Source organism: Natator depressus, chromosome 8 (genome assembly GCF_965152275.1).
Source record: "Natator depressus isolate rNatDep1 chromosome 8, rNatDep2.hap1, whole genome shotgun sequence".
NCBI lineage: Eukaryota > Metazoa > Chordata > Testudines > Cheloniidae > Natator > Natator depressus.
Genome location: NC_134241.1, coordinates 104162331 through 104181625, shown reverse-complemented (window position 1 = coordinate 104181625; position 19295 = coordinate 104162331). Strand labels below are relative to the sequence as shown.

The 19295-nt window shown below is 49.3% G+C and overlaps 1 protein-coding gene across 5 annotated transcripts in view; it reads left to right on the top strand.

The window, feature by feature from the left end:
- Positions 1-14784, top strand: part of RNF220 (ring finger protein 220) — a 329460-nt gene extending 314676 nt beyond the window's left edge. For 3 of the 5 annotated variants that reach the window (XM_074961894.1, XM_074961895.1, XM_074961896.1), the window contains one exon: positions 11243-14784. In XM_074961894.1, the coding sequence (XP_074817995.1) occupies positions 11243-11314 (72 nt within the window). In that variant the 3' untranslated portion in view covers positions 11315-14784. The remainder of the gene's footprint in view (positions 1-11242) is intronic. The other 2 variants (XM_074961897.1, XM_074961898.1) reach the window with 2 other exon arrangements.
- Positions 14785-19295: the final 4511 nt, after the last annotated feature.

Here is a 19295-nt window from a genome sequence, read left to right as displayed (position 1 = left end):
ATAAGTGGCTGCTCATCTGTTCCCCAGCCCTACCCTCTTCCTGCAGCCCACAGTTGATTAAACCAGGGCCTTTCACGAGGCATGCTCGGGCTCTCTCCCTTCTCCCAAATCTCCCAGCCTGCATTCTCATGTTTCTAATGTAACCATTAAAATGTAGCCCGAAGACAGCAATAAAAACCCTGGAACGCCTTGGTGCTTTTGTGTCTTGATCAAAGTCAATGTGTGTAATCTCGTTAAGACTGCCCTCCCCCACCCCCACCCCCTTTTTTTTTATGAATTTAATGGCATACAGCAGCTGGGCTCAGTGTTTAATACTCACCAACCTGCACTGTTCTAATTAAGGTATCTCCTTTTATTTCGGGCACAAAAGAGACTCTTGTTTTCTTTAACAAGCGAGGAGCTGTGGGATAGTGTGTGTAATAATTGCGGCTGTTACCTTTCCCTGGGTATAAAGCCAGCTCCCTGTGGGGGTGGCAGGGAAAGCAGAAATAGCCTACGCGTGCAGCACACATGGAAAGATTTGATGGGGGGAGAGGGGCAACATTTTTCTTCTGTTGTGCAATAAACAATTTGTTGGAGTTAATAGGAGTTATGGGGGGGTGAGTTGTGTTGGGCTTCCGGCCGCTTCTGAACTGTCTGGAGATCTGCCATCCCCCTTAGTGAAAAGTCCAGATTTTCTATGCCTGTGTTTTTATATGCACAGCTGAGACCTAATGTTAGATTACGTTTTCTTATGTTATATATATTAAGGCCTTAGAAACAAGGGATCAAAGTGGGAGACAAAGCTTCAAACGTCTCACAGGAGGGCACTTGCTGGCCACATCAGTCCCCATGGAGCAGGGAGGGTGAAATAATTTTAAAAACTTTTATAGGGTCTGAAGATTTTCTAGAGCCAGACTGTCCTAGGGCTGAGCACCCATTGACTTCCATTTGTATCCAGGGCAGCCCTGAGGATTGGGCCCTTAATAGGTGCTGCTCTGAAAAAGAGGCACTTTGAAAATGGCATCATGGGGCTTCATGCTGTGTGTGTGCCTGACTCCGGATCAGATCTGCTGAGTTTATAAGTGAAAACCTGGGTATGGCTTTCTACCAGCTGATCCCACAGACTCTCCCGGGGTTGGAGAGTCGTCATGGACACAAATGTTCTGCATTTGGAACGTAGCTAACAGTTCTGTGAATGAGACCTGAGCCAGCGCAAACTCCCCCTCTCCGTCCCATTGCTGTGTTAGCTTGCATTAGTGATTCAAGCTAGCAGATCTGATTGCATACACACAGGATGCAGGCCTGATGAGTAAGAAGGGCCCTTCCTACTTACTCACCAGAATAGACCTGTACTTTACGGTGCATCCTGAGTGTGAGAAACTGAAGGATTTGGTCAGTGCCTCTTAACGCTAATGGGAGACGCCAGGCTAGATGCTGCTTTGCAGAGGCCTCTCTGAGTTGGGGAGAAACCATCTGTGCATACATGAACGGTCAGAGCACTTTAAACAAGTGACCATCTTAACTGTTCACCCCACTGCCTGCACATAACCAACCAACCGGGGCCCAAGAGTCAGCAATTGGCATGCGCCTGGGTCTGAGTTTTCTTGGCTGTCAGGCCACTGTATGGTTTTGAGTACATGGGAGAGGGACAGTGATGTGGGAAGCACATGTCCATATCCTAGAGCCAGTGTAGTCCTGCTTGGGTTTCCGGTGTAATCGGACTAACCTTTACTGGCTTAATTTGTCTGCAGTTTTTGTTTTGTTTTTTTTCAGACCATATTTGTGGGCTAGTTTTTACTTATAGGCTTTTCTCTGGGGCTCATCACTGCAGTGTTTGAACTGCAACACTCACAAGTCAGGGAAGGAAGAGGTATCGTTGTCCCCAGTTTACAGACAGGAAAACCAAGGTACAAACATTAAGTGATTTTTCCCAAAGCCACACTGGAAGCCTGTCCAGGATCTTGCAAATCCTAGCCCGAGAATTTCCAAGTAAATTATTCCTATATTCTAAAGCCAGACGAGACCTCCTATGTAGCACAGGCCAGAGAACTTCACAAAAGAATTCCTCAAGCAGATCTTTTAGAAAGACATCCAAACTAGAGTTAAAAATTGTCAGTGATCGAGAATCCACCATGACCCTTGGTAAATTGTTCCAGTGGTTAATTACCCTCACTGGTAAAAAATTTTACACCTGATTTCCAGTCTGAATTTGTCTGGCTTCAACTTCCAGCCATTGGATCATGTTAGACCTTCCTCTGCTAGATTGAAGAGCCCAGTATTAAATATTTGTTCCACATGTAGGTACTTATAAACGGTGATCATGTCATCCCTTAACCTTCTCTTTGTTAAGCTAAATAGACTGAGCTCCTGGAGTCTGTCACTAGAAGGCAGGTTGTCTAATCTATTAATCATTCTCAAGGCTCTTCTCTGAACCCTCTCCAATTTATCAACATCCTTCTTGAATTGTGGGCACGAGCACTAGACACAGCGTTCCGGCAGCGGTCACACCAGTGCCCAATAAAGAAGTAAAATAACCTCTCTGCTCCTACTCGAGATTCCCCTTTTTATGCATCCCACAATTGCATCAGACCTTTTGGCCACAGCGTCACACTGAGAGTTCATGTTCAGCTGATTATCCACCATGACCTTCAAATCTTTTTCAGAGTCACTGCTTCCTGGGATAGAATCCCCCATCATATGTGTGTGGCCAGCATTATTTGTTCCTAGATGGATACATTTACATTTAGCTGTATTAAACCACACATGATTTGTTTGTACCCAGCTTACCAAGTGATCCAAATTGCTCTGAATCAGTGACCTGTCCTCTTCATTATTTACCGCTCCCCCAATTTTTGTATCATCTGCAAACTTTATCATTGATGATTTTGTGTTTTTTGTCCAGGTCACTGATACAAATATTAAGTAGCGTAGGGCCAAGAACCAATCTCTGTAGGACCTCACTACAAAGAGGCCCACTCGAGGACGATTCCCCATTCAAAGTTTCATTTTTGAGAGCTATCAGTTTGCTTTTAATCCATGCAATGTGTGCCATGTTAATTTTATGTCATTCTAGTTTTTTAATCAAAATGTCATGCAGCATCAAGTCAAACGCCTTACAGAAGTCTAAGTATATTACATCAATATTATTACCTTTATCAGCCAAACTTGTAATCTCATCAAAAAAAGATATCAAGTTAATTCGACAGGATTTATTTTCCATAAACCCATGTTGATTTGCATTAATGACTGTACTCTCCTTTAGTTCTGTATTAATTGAGTTCCATATAAGTTGCTCCATTTTCTTGCCCAGGATTAATTACCTGGGTCAGCCCATTTACCCTTTTTAAAAATTGGAACAACATTAGCTTTCTGGAACTTCCTGAGTGCTCCAACACTTACTGAAAATCAGCATTAACAGTCTGGTGAGTTCCTCAGCCAGCTCTTTTAAAACTCTTGGCTGTAAATTACTTGGAGCTGCTGATAATAAAATGTTTAACTTTAGTAGCTTCTGTTTAACACCTCCAGAGATACTAGTGGAATGGAAAGAGTGTTATCATCACCATAAGATGAGACTATATCATCTGTTTTTTCCCCAAATATAGGTCTGAAATATTTATTAAATACTTCTGCCTTTTCTGCATTATTATTGATAATTCTAATATTTCCATCTAGTGATGGACCAATCCCATTATCAGGATTCTTTTTGTTCTTAATGTTTCTTTTGTTCTTATTGTTCCTAATATATTTTTAAAACTCCTTATTGTCCTTAATTCTGCTGGCCATAGATTTCTCTTAGTGTCCCTTTGCTTCCCTTATCAATTTTGTACAATTTCTAACATCTGATGTATATTCATTACTATCAACTTCCTCTTTCTTTAGTGCTGCCTTCGCTTCCCCCCTTTAACCATCCCCTCCTTCCTCGGTTGTGGCTTTTCAGCATCTAATTAGGTGGTGTTAAATGATTACCAGTTATCATTCACATGAGTTACAGCTCCAAGACCACTCTGTCTCTCAGCACATGAGCTCTGTGTGAGGTATAGCTGTGTTGTAATTCAGAATGGGAGAGCGTTTTTATCCTGGGTTCTGTGCATCTGGACCCAGCACCTCCTTTGTGTATTCATTCACTCATCTGGTTAGCAATTCTCAGACTAAGACATATTTGAATGTAAGTAAATGATGGCACTGCAAGACCAAAAATGAGCTTTTAAAAAATCTTCAGATTCCTGGAACTCGCCTTAACAGTGCCTTCTGAACAGATCTGTCAGAAAAGCCATGTTCTCAGATTTAATACATATTTTTCTTGTAGATGGTACTAGTTAATACTGAGCCTTGTAACCTTCCTCAGGTAACTAGTGTGTGTCCCAAAATACATGTATTGCAGGTGGCTATTTGCAAAGCTGGCATAACAGTCAGAAAACTATAACTCATTCCTGCCTTTCACTGGCTTGTGCCACGTCCTTTGTGGATTTTTCCTGAAGCCTCATGGGGTAGCAACTCTCCCCTCTTCCATCCTCTTCGGGGCATGGACCTAGCTTTATATTTGTCTGCAAAGCACCATGCATACCCTACTGCTGTGGAAATAAATGACAAAACACCAGCACAGATGAATGGTACGCTTTGAAATATGGCCTACAATGTGTGGGCACATTTTGTGTACACACACACACACAGGGGCGGAAGTATGGTCTAGTTCAGAAGCAGGGGAACCTGGGTTCTGTTCCCACCTCTGGCAGTGGCTCTCTTCATAACATTGGGTGTCTCCCTGCAGCTCTCTCTGAGCTTTGGTGAGGTGCTTTGAATGCTGTGGGTGGCTATGTAAGTCCTATTTGCCTTCATCTCCTTTGTGTCTGGGTAGTGCATTCTGTTTGGAAACTGATCACTGTTCACAGACTAACAGGATAGCAGGAACAGCTTAAGCCCTAACTTCAAGTTTCCTGCCTTATCTGGTTGAAAACAAATGTAGTGTAATTCTTTTTTTAAGAGGTAGCTTTAAGACAAAAAGCTCCAGTCCTTCCTGGCACCAAGTGAGCCTTAACAACTTCTCAACATCGCAGCTCTTGTTAATTTATTTTTCAGACTACCCGAAGTGATTAGCCCATATTGTGGATCAATCACTTGCCAAATTTTAATTAAGACGGGAGGGAAAAAATAAATCCCGTCCTGATCCCAGCCCCTTTTCTCTACTGTGTTTCAGCCCCGGAGCAAACTTCTTGCAGCAGAGTTTTATAAACCACTGAAAACTGAGGTTTATAAGGGAAAAGCTGAGATGCTTTTCTGCAGCACATGCTGCTATAACACATCAAGGCTTTTCCATGGAGCAATGATGAAAGGAGCAGAAGGACGGGGTGGGGGGAACGGCCGACAGGTGTGACTTATTATTCCACACCATTTTTATTTCAAGGGAAAAGTTTAGTAACCCCAGCTGGCAGGTGAGAAGGGGGGAACAAATACTTTTTCATTGTCTCTGTGCCAGGGCATGTGTGTGTGAGAATAGCTTAATTGCCTATACTAATAAATACTATACACCACCAAAAATGTGGTCAAATGCAAGGAACAAGGTTGTAAGTGATTTTATTGCTTAAAATACAACTCCACGCGTAGAACGTGGGGTTGTGAATGTAGCGCACATGCTGATGTGTGCAGGGACATCAGCTTAAAAAAAAAAAAAAAGCTCTTCCCAGGAGACTAAAGTCATTATTTTTCCCTGGACTGTTTAACACTAAACATAGATACTAGGGGGACCCAGAGACCCTGGGCCTTCCAGCTGGGTGTGCAGCCAGCCTGCTTAAAGTCTAAGCTGCAGAAGGTAGTTAAGATGGCATTGTTCATGCTCCGGCACGCCCCACCCTGTGAGCCGAGCAAGCTGTCCTATCCAAGCTCAGCGAAACAACATTCTCCCCCACCATAAAATTATCCACACCAGGGTGTTTCTCTTGGTGGGACCCAGCTTGCTGGTTTGGACTCTGGAGCAACGTAGTCTGTACCTATGTGCCTTGACGCAGGAACGTTCCTGAAGAGAGAACAAGAGAAATACTAACCCTGCCTGGAAGGGCTGGATTCTCATGTCTGTGGTCTGAGCCTTCCTTGGGCCGCTGGAACAGCTATTCCCATTTCTCTGGTTTGCGTCACTTTGAGGCTCTGTTCCGATCCAGAGTAAGTTTCAGATCAAGGGCTAATCAGGGCTAGATCTTTGAATAAGAGACTGTCAAAATGGCAGACACCACCTGTGGTTGGATTTCTGCCATCTTATGTGGCTGAAAGTTGTCTTCATGAAATTCTTGAACTTTCGTGCTTGGAGGGCAGTTCCCACAAGATCCCATCTGCACTGGAAGCAGAAGGCACAAACCCCCAAGGAAATAGAACCGAGGGGCCTGTGTGGAGCCAGCGATTCAAATCAACCCCCCTAAGTTTGCAGGGGATTGAGTTTGAGATACTTTTTTTCTAAGTAGAGAAAGGACAGATTCATAGATTCCAACCCCAGGAGGGGCCACTGTGATCCATTCTGGCCAGAGAACTGTCCCCAAATAATTCTTAGAGACTCCTAGCCCTTGCCCTGTCCTGTGTTCTGGTGGGCATCAAGTAGTGCAATGGCACCGCCTGAAGGATGAGTTCTACTTCCAGGCACTTTGGGCCCTCTGCATACTGGGTCCAGTGTGTGGAGAGAGCTGAAATGCATGCACACGATACACAGATTGCTTTCAGACGGGAATATTGTCACTCTCAAGCTCCCAGCATTCAGTTGTCTGATGTCTAGTTAGTGCAGTTATCCCGGAGAAGAGCGGGGAGCTGGGAGACTTCTCTGTGCTCAGGCTGGAGCAGCAAAGTGATCTTGGGTTTTAATTGATTTTTCCCTCCTTGTCTTTATTCTCAACGAGCTCTGGAGTTCAGTGAACCGGGTTGACCCCGTGAGGGCTGGGTATGGCTGCGTGGTGGGAATTTCTCCGTTATACGAGGTGCACTTGATGGAAAGGGTTTCCCTTGCCTTTCTCAGGTGGGGCCCCCAGCTGTTCATCCCCTTTCCTAGGAGTTTTATGTGTACGTGTTGCTCAGACAATGCTCTGTCACTCCAGAGAAGCCTGCCAGTTTGAAATCCGCCTCTCGCTGGGGCCTGTCTCTGTATTCCAGGAGGGTGTGCTGGTCCCCATCTCTCGGGACACATGCAGAGAGGCGATGGGGTCTCTCTCTAATGGGGCGAACTGAGCAGGAGAAGGTCCATTAAAGTTCTTCCCCTGGCTGCATTTGGCTACAGCCAGGCAGCCCCATTGACTGCGGTGAGGCTGCAGGGTGTGTCTGTGGAGGCTCTCTTCAGCACTGCATGAGAGCACCTAGTGTCTGTGGAGCACTGTCCTCTCTCCCCTGCTTTCTCCCCCCGCCCCTCAGAGTGACAGCACCAAGCCATTCCAGGGGGCGGGAGCTGCAGAAAGAATCCGCTTCCCTTGTGTAATCAGCGGTGAGGTGCGATTGGACAAATATTTCATTGCCTCTTCCTTAATGAGCTGCTCCTGGGAAGGAAAGGGTTGAGACAGATGTGCAGGAGCTAGCCACATCTGGAATCCTTAGCATGCTCACTTTTGCTTGCTGGGGCACATTGCAGGCAGGAGTTGAGAACTTGCCAACCACCACCCCGTGTAACGCTGATTGCTGTGCGCAAACCTCTCTGCTCCTCTGGCACTTCCAGAGACCATACACCCTGCCCTCCTGTGACTGTGGGGAGCCCGGCAGCCATGAGGCTGCAGGAAACCCCTGCATGAGCAGAGAATCTGCACGGCCATGCCAGTGGTTCTGTCGGGTGTGAATTGAAATACATTGTATTGATGCACACAGTGTGGGCCCCCAGATGTCTGAATCTCAGCAGCAGTGCGACAGGCCCCAGCCTGAAATGACAGAGAATAGCTTTAAAAATTGGTCACTCTTCCTCTTCATATCAACCTGCCATGACCCCCAAGAACAGGGACCTGCTTTGTAGGCGAGCATTCAGCCCAAGAGCAGGCTCTTCTTGGCAGCTCTAGGATCCAGAGCGCAGGTCCTGAGAGAGATGCAAAAGGCTGGATTGTAACCTGGGCATCTTAAAGTGCATGTACTGATTTTTAAGCCTACCCGCCAGAGTGTGGTGTTGGTAGCAGTGCCTAGAGAGCAGCTTGGCTCTGTAAAGGTACTTGCATTGTGGACCCCCTTGTGCCAGGCACTCCACAGGCATAATGAGAGACAGGCCCTGCCCTGAAGCGCTTAAAATCTACAGAGACAAGAGAGGGTGGGAAGCAGAGGCTGAGAGAGGGGAAATGACTTGCCTGAGATCGCTGCAGAGCTAGGACTAGAACCCAGGTCTCCTGACTCCGTCTACTGCCCTAGCCACAAGGGCACAGTGTATCCTGTGATTTGAGGGTTTTTAGTGGCTTTATTTGCCTCCAAGGCAGGTTGGGGGGGCGGGGCTTTGGTGACGCTTTAGATCTGACTTCGAGGCACCAAGCATTTCCATCTCCCATGTGAGGCCTGGTGAGAGTTCAGCCCCTCTGAAATGACCCCTTGACACCCGATCCTTCCGAAGGTCACAAATGGCAGAAAACGAGGAGGCAAGCAGGTGAGGTAATATCTTTTATTGGACCAACTTCTGCTGGGGAGAGAGATCGGTATTCCCCCCCCCCCCCCCCCCCGTGTCTCTCTAGTGTACTGGGGCCAGCGCGGCTACCTCTACGCTGCAGAAACCAAGGCGACTCAGTGGTCGGAGGCCTGTCAGCGGCAGCTTGCACCAGGAGAGCGAGGAGAATTGACTTGGCCTTGTCTGCACTGAGTTCTTAGTGGCACAGGTACGAGCCCCTAGGGCAGACACACCTCATACCTGTTCAACGCTGGGGTAAGCTGCGAGGGTCCAAATTCCTCTGCGCTGATGTAATTTGTCCTCACTAAGCGGGTTGCACTAGTGGCTACAAACCCAGTGTAGACATAGCCTGAATTTGTCCTGGAAGTCAGAGGAGTTTCCTACTTGGGTTTGAGGTTTCCCTGCCCCGTGGGTGCTCGTTGTGCAGAGCAGAGCTGATGCTAATTGTAGCGTCAGAGAGAGCATCCAACTCTTCTCTCGTCATCAGAGCTGCCGCTGGCAGCAATCAGTGCAGCATAGCCAGATCCGAACCTGCCCTTCCACTGAGCCCAGATCCTGCAAACCTGCTGAGCACACTGCTCTAACGCCCACTTTCTGCCCTGGCTGCAGAGGTCAAAACAAGCCCTCTTGGGAGCACTGCTCTTCCTCCCGAGAGAATCTGCCTCCTCTGGGTCAGTCTGGGCGAGCCGTAGCAGCTGGCTTGCATTCCCCGCTTTGTACAGCCCTGGGTGCCTGTCGGATTCCCCAGGGCCTGTTGCCGGGCATGCTGTCTGGGGAGTTGGGCTGGAAAGGAACGGCTGGGAAGCAGGTTGACAGCAGCAAGCAGAAGAGTCGGGGCGCTCAGACGGAGCCTGTGCTTGCTGCTTTGACGCAGGAGTCAGGAGGTTGTGTTCTGAGGCCATCTGTTAGTGTTCCAAGCCAGCACGGCTGATTTCCAGGCCTGCGGCGGCACTGCCGCCCTGCTTGCGTGGAGCGGAGGATCAGTAGCTGCAGAGCCATCTTTGTCGTTTTTCTCGTCAGCTGTCTGTCACACCTGCCAATCTAATGATGAGCAGCTTAGGTTGACCCCGATTCTGAGGCTTATTAACACCCTCTACCTGTCAGGATCCATGACAGATGGCGCACCAGCCATTGTTTCATTTCATGCAGTGCTGGTGTCATCCTTCTGTTACCTCGCCGGGGTTTGGAGTTTGCTTGTTTCAGTTCACCGTGGCAGCAGATACAGACTCCTCTGTAGCATGGGGCAGAGGGCTTGGAATTCCTGTTCCCATCGGCTGCCCGAGGCAGGCTGGGGCGTTTGAACAGGACCTCGATCTGTATAGTTCTGGGGCTCCGAGACTTGGATTGTGTTGTGCTCTGAACACGGGGTTTGAGAGGCCCTGGAATGCAGCTAGCTGAACCCCCACATTGCCTCGATCTTCCTTGCTGGGTGGCTCCTAGGAAGCAAGAGTGCAGCCTCCAAAGGCCCCCGAGCTACCGTGTCAGGGAGAGAACTTCCAGCCCCGCAGGGCAATGGGGGCTCCATGATGCTGAGCTGGCCCCCCACCGCCCAGGTGTAACAGCATCCACAGGAGCATTGCACAGCAGGTGGGGAGCGATGGTGGAGGCTGCATTAACTCTTCTTGGAGCAGCCCTGACCTAGGGACGCTATCTGCAGCCCAAGGGAGGTTGCAAGCTGCAGACAGCCACTCCATCCCCTCCTGATCCCATGAAGGGGCTTCTAAAGGGTCAGGGGAAAAGTAAGAACGCTCCCTGGGGCTGGAACTCCCCATGCTGCTCCTGCTGCTTAGAGGAGCAGCACTGAAGCCTTAGGAACAGTGTCTTTCCCCACACTCCCTGTCGTCCTGTTCAGTGAATGCCACAGCGGCCATGAGAGCGTCATTCTGTGTAACACAATGCCCCGTGCTGGGTTGGCAGATGTGGGGGTCAGACCCAGGACCTCTGGTGCTAAAGGCATGCACCTCTACTGCTCCATCAGCGCAAAGGCTCTAAGCAATTGATATTCCCCTCACTGGGCCAGCGGTCAGTGAAGACAGAGCTACACCCAGGGTGGGCTACATCTGACACCCAGGGGCCAGCGCACAGCTCGGTCGGGTGGGAAGGATGGAGAGGGACAGTTGGAGCCAAAGTTGGTGCTGTAAAGAAGGGGATGGAGGAGAATCGGCTAACTGTTGCACTGAATTTCAGTTTTCTGCCGAGCGCTAATCCAGCTCCAAGCCTCCTGGTTGTTTCCTCGGAGCTGGTGCTGCCCAAGCAGCTTCTGTAGATGGGGACTCTCGAGAAGAGCTGGCATGTGGACAGGGGGTTAAAAGGATGCAGAATGAATGCCCCTGATGAGTCAAAGCATGAATGAGATGCACTCGGGCTGGATTCTCCTCTCCCTTGAGCCTGTGGCCGGGGGCCTCCTAGGTGCATACCGTGTTAGCAGGGATTGTGTTGGGGAAGGGGGTGCCTGATTCCCCTCAGAGGGCTCATACCTGCTGCTCAGAGGGCATCCCCTCTCTGTCCTGTTTCCTTCATGGCAGGGGTCCTGGGTATTGGGAGGCCTTAGCCTTTCCTGCTTCCATATTGTCATCCCCAGCATCACAGCCGAGGGGAAACTCGCGCCGTTGTCCTGCGTCCGCCTGGCTGACATTTCTCTTTCTGTTCCCCCGCTGGCTGCAGGGTGCTAAGAAGCTCTGCCCCCAGTGTAACACCATCACGTCTCCCGGAGACCTCAGGCGCATCTACTTATGAAGGACACAGCTGGAGGGCGGGACACAGCTACCGGATCAGCTCATCACACCGAGGGGGGAAAACGATGATAAAAAAAGACGTTTAAAACCAATAGACTCCAGACATGGACTCGAGGATAAAGGAGCCGCGGGGAAGCCTCGGCTTCCGTGTCTCTCGTTTTGGGACCTCCTTTGGCGACTCTACTGCGGGCAAAACCAAACCCTTTTTTAAAACCAGTGTTCCCCTCTCCCCAGAGCTGGCTTTGCATTGCGGATGGCTTGTGAGCCCTTCCTTTGGACTGTGCTGTTCACGCCTCCAACCCCAGACAACTGGGAAGGGACCCTTGACAGAAAGATGTTAAATAACCTGTAACTTGTGTTCTTTGTTCAGTTTGGTTGGTTGGGTTTTTTTTTGTTTTTGTTTGTTTTTTGGGTTTGTTTTTTGTTTGGTTGGTTGGTTGGTTTTTTTTGGTGGTGTTCTAGTGATTAAAAAAGGTTTAAAGAAAAAACACACAGGCAGAAAATGAAGCACATGTAATATAGATTATATATGTTTACAATGTTGTGTATAAATGGGATAGACACAAACATTACATACTAATAAGTTGCCCTTTTCTTTTTGGTTGTATTTTTTTTAAAGAAGAAAAAAAGAGCAGAGAACATTAAATCCATATTTTTCTTGGTTCTGCGAAGCTTTGGCATTAAAGTCATTAGTTTAAAAAAAGTATATATCTACATATCTATAATGTAAATGGTTTAATGTTCTGTGGTGTATATTTCCTCAGTCAGATATGAAGTTAACAGCTTTTTAGTAATGGCTGTTGCAGCACCCATAACTTACAAGACTTATGGGGAGTAGGGGAGATGGGTTTTGTCATTAGTCGTAGCTGATGGGGCTGTTTCGCATAGAATCGTTATCCCACAGAAAGCCAGCGGCGTTTAGTTTCTCATCGGGGGGCAGCTGGAAAAGTCTGGCTCAGGTGCTCTCACCTCTTTTCCATCTGGGGCACAGGCAGGAGTTGAGATTAGCTGGGAGACAGGAATGAACCTGGCCAAGTGCAGCTGTCTCCAGTGGCTGGGAATCTGCACCCCAAAGCTTCAGTTAACCCAACCATTGCCCAAGAAAACCAAAGGCCATGCCCCTGTCCAAGCAAAAACGTGCCACTGGCTTGTTTTGTTCCCACTGGAAAGGAATTCACTGCCCAATGGCCCAGGGTGTTCTCTCTGCTCCAGAGCGCCTCCTATGCCCACAGGAGAGGTGGGGCCATGGCACAGGCTCGGGGCCAAGGCTTCAGTCTGTGCTCTCCCTTCTGGCTGAGACCATTGCGGGCTGAGTAGTAGGGGGTGACTACAGTGCAGGGAAGGAAGACTCTTGCTAGAGGTGTTCTCTGGGGAGGCTGCTGTGCTGCCTTTTCTTACCATCTCCGTCCATCCTGCTGTCTTGTTCTACCGCTTTGCCAGTACTGGCTGGGAGAGGCCTCCGAATTGCACTGACTTTCTGGTATGAGCTCTTTGCTACAGTGGAAGGTTGCTTTAGATCGCCGATCTCTTCCAGAGCCTGCCTGGGCCGGGGTTCCTAGGACATGGTGCACGTTCCTCTTAAAACAATGCAAAGTAACTTCCGCATCTAAGTAAAGGGTGTTGCTAAGGCCCCTCTCTCAGGCCACTGAGTTGGCAAGGAGAACCCAGCCTCACCGAACTGACTAAGATGAGCAAAGATTCAGATACTTCCAGTCAGTGCCAGAGATCCCCAATGACCTTATCCCAGGAGATTTCTCCTACCTTCTTCCACAGCAGCACCTACAGCAGCTCTCAGTTGTCCTTAGCTTCCAGGTCCACAGCCGCACACAGCTGTCACCAGCTGAGGGTTGCCATCTGCTCCCCTATTACCTTGGGAACAAAGAAACGAGTACGATTTTACCTACCAAAAAGCAACGTACGCCTCTCGAGCCACTTGAATTTTGCAAGGCTGCGTGAACGTTGTTTAAAGGTTCTCACTGGTGGCTGTTGTTTGCCAGGGTGGTGACCTTGCAGGACAGTAGCCCAGTGTTGAAATGGGGGAGGAGGGAAGTTGGTGAAGTTAACCTTGTGGTGGTGTTCACCAGGCAGCCCCCCCTCACTAGCTGTCTCGCTTCATGAACCCAGGTGAGAGACCAGAATAAGCTAGACACAAGAATATTGCACCTCAGGGGTCATTTGAAGGCCTTTTGGAAGCCAAGGTAACTCCTACTTGCTGGATTTCTTGGTGTTGGCCACCTGGCCACTATAGGGTGTGCTGACATCAAGAGGGTCTCCGGACTCCTCCCCAGCACTGCAAAGATGGTTTGTGTTTTGCAGTAACAGAATATTTGACGAGGCAGAGTTTCTCAGTGGTGATATTTCTATTGCAACTTCCCTGCCTGAGTGTCTGATGTCTTCTCCTGGGAGCTGCCATTTTGGTCAGCGTCTTGCTGTTTGATTTCTAAAGGACCCTGTTGCACAAAATAAATCTGTCTCCTGATGGAATTATATCTCTTCCCCTCCCCCCAGCCAACAAAGATATCATCACTTAACTCTGAGCTTCCTGGGTCCTTACGCTCTCAAGGCAGCAACCTTTACCTATAGTACAGTTGTTGCCCCTGTGAGTCTATCCCGGGCGTCCGTGGCCATTCCCTGGTAGCTAACATGCTGCACACGTGTACCTTCTTGGGCGGTCTTTGGGAGATGGAGAAGAATCTGTGACTGTGAGAGAAAACTCTTCTAAGGTTCCAAGTTTGGAAGTTTCTCCCCTGCAGAGACAGGCCTGTGAGAGCAGCGGGAGGGGCTGCACGTGCAGTTAACCCTTGGAACGCCATTCCTTCTGCTGGGACGCAGCCCTGCCTTTAGCACTTAAGCCCTGGGAAAGGCAGTCAGCAGGTTGGTTTTTAAATTGGAATAATAAACTCTGCAAGGGGGGGCCGCCTTGCCCAGCACTAGCTGCGGGTGCCCTTGGTACTAGAGCTGGGATCTCTCTGTGAATGGAACTGGAGAATGCGCAGTGATTTTTTTTTAAAGGCAGTTGGGAATGGGGAAGTGGGGAGGGCAGGTTCCCCAGTGCCCGAGCTCTGTCTTGCAAGGAGGCACTGAGAGCCAGGCTCTCTCTCGTGTGTTGTGGAGCAGCAATGTGCTGTGTACGTATCTGTAAAACCATATGTAACCAGTAATGTTTTTTTTTTTAATGTAAAGCCGTCCCTGTTTTTAAGAAGGGTGGGGATCTGAGGGGAGAATGGAGAGAGAAGAGTCTCATTCTGGCCTTCTCAGGAGCCAGCCGCGTTTTGTAACCAACGATCGCTTTCTCCTCTTCCACAATGAGCTTAAACAAAAAAAAAAAACAAAAAAAGAAATTAACTCTCTTTGCCCAAAGAATCCCAATTGCACAAGGTGATATTCCAGTTGTGTCAATGATTGTGTGTCAATGTATATTATATAAAAAGGTACTTGTCATTCCCGTTTGTAAACTACATTTGACATTAATTAAACGAGTATAAATCTTCCCGGTCTCGCCTTCCTTCCCTCTCTCCGTCTTGGCTCTCTGGAGCGGGTGGGGATGTGACTGTGATGCACCTTTGCTCCTGCACCCGGTATTGGCCTGTGGCCGAGGGCTTTGAGCACTGAGACAGCTGTTGCGCCTAGGCCCAGGCACGCGCAAGTTGTGCGGTCGGAGGATGTTAGCAATATACTGCAGAGTCTCGAGGTGGCCATTCCTCAATTGGAATGGGAGGTGACCTTGGTGGGAGACAATGGGTGTCAGCAGTACAATGGGAGATAGACACTTCTCCAGCCACGTCCTGTCTCTTTTCTGGACTAATCAGAATGGAGATGATCATAAGCAGACAGCTTCCCATTCAAACCTGTCAGACACTGATAGATTCCCAGGCCAGGAGGAACCATTGTGATGAGCTCGTCTGACCTCTTGTAGAGCGCAGACCAGCCTCAAAATAATTCCCAGAGCAGATCCAACCTTGATTTAAAAGTTGTCAGTGATGGAGAATCCACGCCAGCCCTGGTGAATTGCTCCAGTCGTTTTCTCCATCAAAACCGTACGCCTGATTTCCAGTCTGAATTTGTCTGGCTTCAGCTTCCTGCCATTGGATCATGTGAGACCTGTCTCTGCTAGATTGAAGAGCCTGTTGTTAAATATCTGTTCCCCACATACATCCGTTCCTTGATGCAGAGGGCCTGGATGTATCTGCACATACTACTAAGTCGGCATTCTTCCTTCTGAGCTCATCCCAGCGCACAATGCACCGGTTCCCCTTAGATTTGCAAACAGTGCAAAATCCACATTATATATTCATATCCTGCGAGTGGAGTTGGCAGTTGCTCTTTGCTTGACTACTTCATTGATCTTTTTTTTTAACCTACTTCTTTAGTTCTTGAGTCCAGATTCCCTGATTTGCCGTGCGTGCGTGTGTGTGCTCCCATGTGCAAGTTTCAGATTGGAAAAATTGCTTTTTAATGGTTAAGATTTCCCAGCTTGTCAAAGGGGACTATATAAATTCTCACTCCCAACAACGCCCCCCATGCAGAAGAGATGCATATTTAGTCCAGTTGTGATCTTTTCCTTAACAATGTTCTGTGCTCCAGGTAACTTACCTAGCTTGTGCTAATGGAACTTCCCACAGCAAAATCTACTGTGTGCAGATGCCCAGACCCTCCAGACCCCAGTAATGAAGAACTGGAGCAGGCGTAGGGAGAGCTCTGGCGGTATGTAAGAAAATCAGTGTCATTGTGAAAGTTAAGGTCCAGGTTTTGCCCAGCCCAAGCACTGACCTTTTATTTCTAGTACGGGAGGAGTGACTAGGCGACCGGATCTGACCCCGTTCTGCTAAGTGCTGGGCGCCCATGAGAAAATACAATCCCTGACCTACCTGAGATTAGACAGCATCTCCCGTGAGACCTGTCCCTTTCTCCTGAGCCATCTCAGACTTTTCTCAACGCTTTTATTATCACCACTGAAAAGTTTCAGATATGACCTTTTGAGTGAGGTGCCAAAAAGCAAACACTGAAACGTGGACGAGTCAGCCTCATTTTCCGGCACTCATGCGCCAGCCTGAGGCCACGACGTTTTGTGATAAACCTGGATCATGGCCCTGGAGGGGCTCGGAATTCTGTATGCATATGAATGACCTGATCCCCAGGTGGCCAGGCTGGCTTGAGACAGAATTGCACTTTAACCACAAACCAGCTGTCATTTTTTGGATGGGTTGCAAATAGATCACGCTTGTGACGTGCACTGTGTCCGCTTTCCAGTAGATACCTCATGCAGGGGTGATGGCCTACTAGTGCTAGCAGATAGCGTGCTCCTTTTAACTCACGCTATAGAGGGCTACCTAAGGTATTTATGTAGCCTCATTACAGTAATATCTGAGTGCCTTGCGTGCAATAACGCATTTATCCTCAGCACATTCCTGGGGTAAGAACACAGCTCTTCTCCCTGGGGTATAGCTGGGGAATGAGGCACAGGGAGGCCAAGGCCAGCTTCCCCGTTCCATTGAAATCAGCAGGCGTTTGTGGGCCTAAGCGACATACCCAGCGCCTGTGGCCCAATAGGGTGCTGCACCCAGGTCTCAGGAGTACCAGGCTAGCGCCCGGCTCTCTGGTTTTGGTGCCAACGGTGCTGGGGGTCCACACCCACTCTGGGGCCGCGACACCAAACCGCAGGGACTAAACTTAGGTTGCCAATGGAATGTGATTTAAAACGTCGCAGGATTGTTACCGCTCATCAGGAAAACAGAACCCTGCATTCTGGGCTGTCGCCCGCCTTCTAACCTGGGAGCGAAAGGCTGGCAGAGGCAGGGTGGGCATGTGGTCCCCCTAGCCCAGAACTGCAGGGGCGGTGCTGGGAGGCAGCTAATGTGAACATGGGATTTCTCAGCAGGGTGGTTTCTGGGAAGAGCTGCCATGGCACCAATCTGATCCTTTCATCCTGTTGTCAATTCCTGCCAATTAGCTCTCTTCCTCCCCGCCCCCTTCCCCTGGAATCTAATCCCTCCCTGTGCTCCCCACCCGTTCCCAGAAACTCCCCGAGAAGTCAGGATTCATGAAATGTCTAATGCGGTTACCAAGAAAACGAGGTTAACTCCTGCGCAGATAAATGGAAAATGGTAATCGGCCGAGATCAATCATGTCCTGTGGGGATGAAGAATGGCCCCATGTCATGGGGAGACTTATGTCACTATGCAAGGAACAAAAGGAGAGAGAAAATAAAGCTGCCTTGTTGGTTAGTTAGGAGCGACTGGGGACGGGGGAGACACGAGTAGGAAGAACTCAGCCTGCCAAAGAGAGAACACGGAGGCCTGAACCCTGTCATTTCTCCACATGCTGAAAGACTGTTAGCGAGGGAAGTAAATCACATTGGTAAATTTCACACTGTTAATAATACCCCCCCGAAGCTGGGATTTTGCCATGCCGAAGATCGCTCCCACCCTGCCCCTGGTTTGAGAGGCTGATCGCTCACCAACACAGAGCAGCACATGCTGGTTTGTTGTTGTAGGGTTGCTTGAAGCCACTGGGCTGGGGCAACATGACAGAGTACAGAGAACATGACCAAAAAATGGCATATTAGAAAACCAAGTTGACTGTTAGGGTTATGGATGCAAATGCTTAGAAACCTAAGGGTGGAGAGTCTTGGCATAACATTCGCTCAGCCCCTTGCATGGCTTGTGTAGTAACAACATGAAGTGTAACCTAGACTGCACCAGTCGCCCTGCAGCACCTTATGGTCACCGGCAACATCACAGCAATAGTGGTGACAGCATGTCAGAGCCAGCAGCAGAGGCCCCGCCTCGCAGGCAGACTGAAGACATGGCACTGTGAACTGGTAGCAGTATGGGGCATAGGACACACAGAATCAATCAGTTCTGATTCCAGGCAGTAGAGGGCAGTGGTGACACAGCCAGGCTAGACTACTCATTATTGCTATTAAACTACATGCTGGAAAGAATAAGGTGGAGAGAAACACGTGTTTTCAACATGGCTGTGCTGACGGGAGGCTGACTGGGTTAACTGTGCAAACACTTGGGGAGCGCGTTAAATGCTGGGTGCCCTCAAGAGCCACCTCTGCACCTCACAGGATCAGGCCCGTAGCATGTGAGCAGGACAGAGGCCACGTCAGACATATATAGGGCCCACTCCACACGTTCTCGTGTCCATTCACGGACCTAGGTTCAAAAGCCGGAACACTGGCCCCAGACATCAGCATCGCAGGGAACAGAGACATTGCTGCCCATTTCAGAGCCACCATCTCAGCACCAAGCAAGAATGAGCCAAGACCAAGGTCAGGTAAGCGTGGTCCGGTTCCTAAATACGGCCACTGCTGTCGTGGGCTTTGGGGCTGGTGCCGGCCATGCTGCCTGGCCACTGCATGGCAGGGGATTTCCAAGATACCTGAGAGGGAGAGAGAACCGGTTTGCGGCTGTGTATGTTTCACTGGATGCAAGCGAGCGTTGACGGTGTCGGCCCTCAAAGAGAAAGGGCCACGCCAGGGTCCCCTTTGGAGTGCAGGGCATGGGGTTTAGCAGCCAAGTGAGGGCCTTAAACCGCCCATCCCCAGGGCATTGCGGTGTTTGTCGAGCAATAACAACAGTCGCTCATGCTCTTGTCTGCTCTGCCTGTGGGAGGCCATTGTGACGCTTTGGGGGTTCATCCAGGCAGGAAAGGGGATCTGTCGCCACCTGCCCTGTAACCCTGGGCGCATCTGTGCTGTGCGGGGTTGGCTCAGTGCCCTGGCCTCAGGAGCCTGCTCATGGCGCCATGACCTCGCCCTGGCCCCAGCACCTCCCAGTCCTGAGTCTCCCCAAAATCAGCTCCTCAACGTACTCAGCCCACCTCACGGTAGCACTCTCAACTCCTTATGGAGGTCACTGGTCCTTTAAAGAGCCAGCGCACGGCCCCAGCCTGTGAGTTTGGCTGGGGAGTTTACACATCAGTTTGAAAGTGCTCTGAGATTGGTGTGTGATAGCACAAGATTCAGTGTATTCACA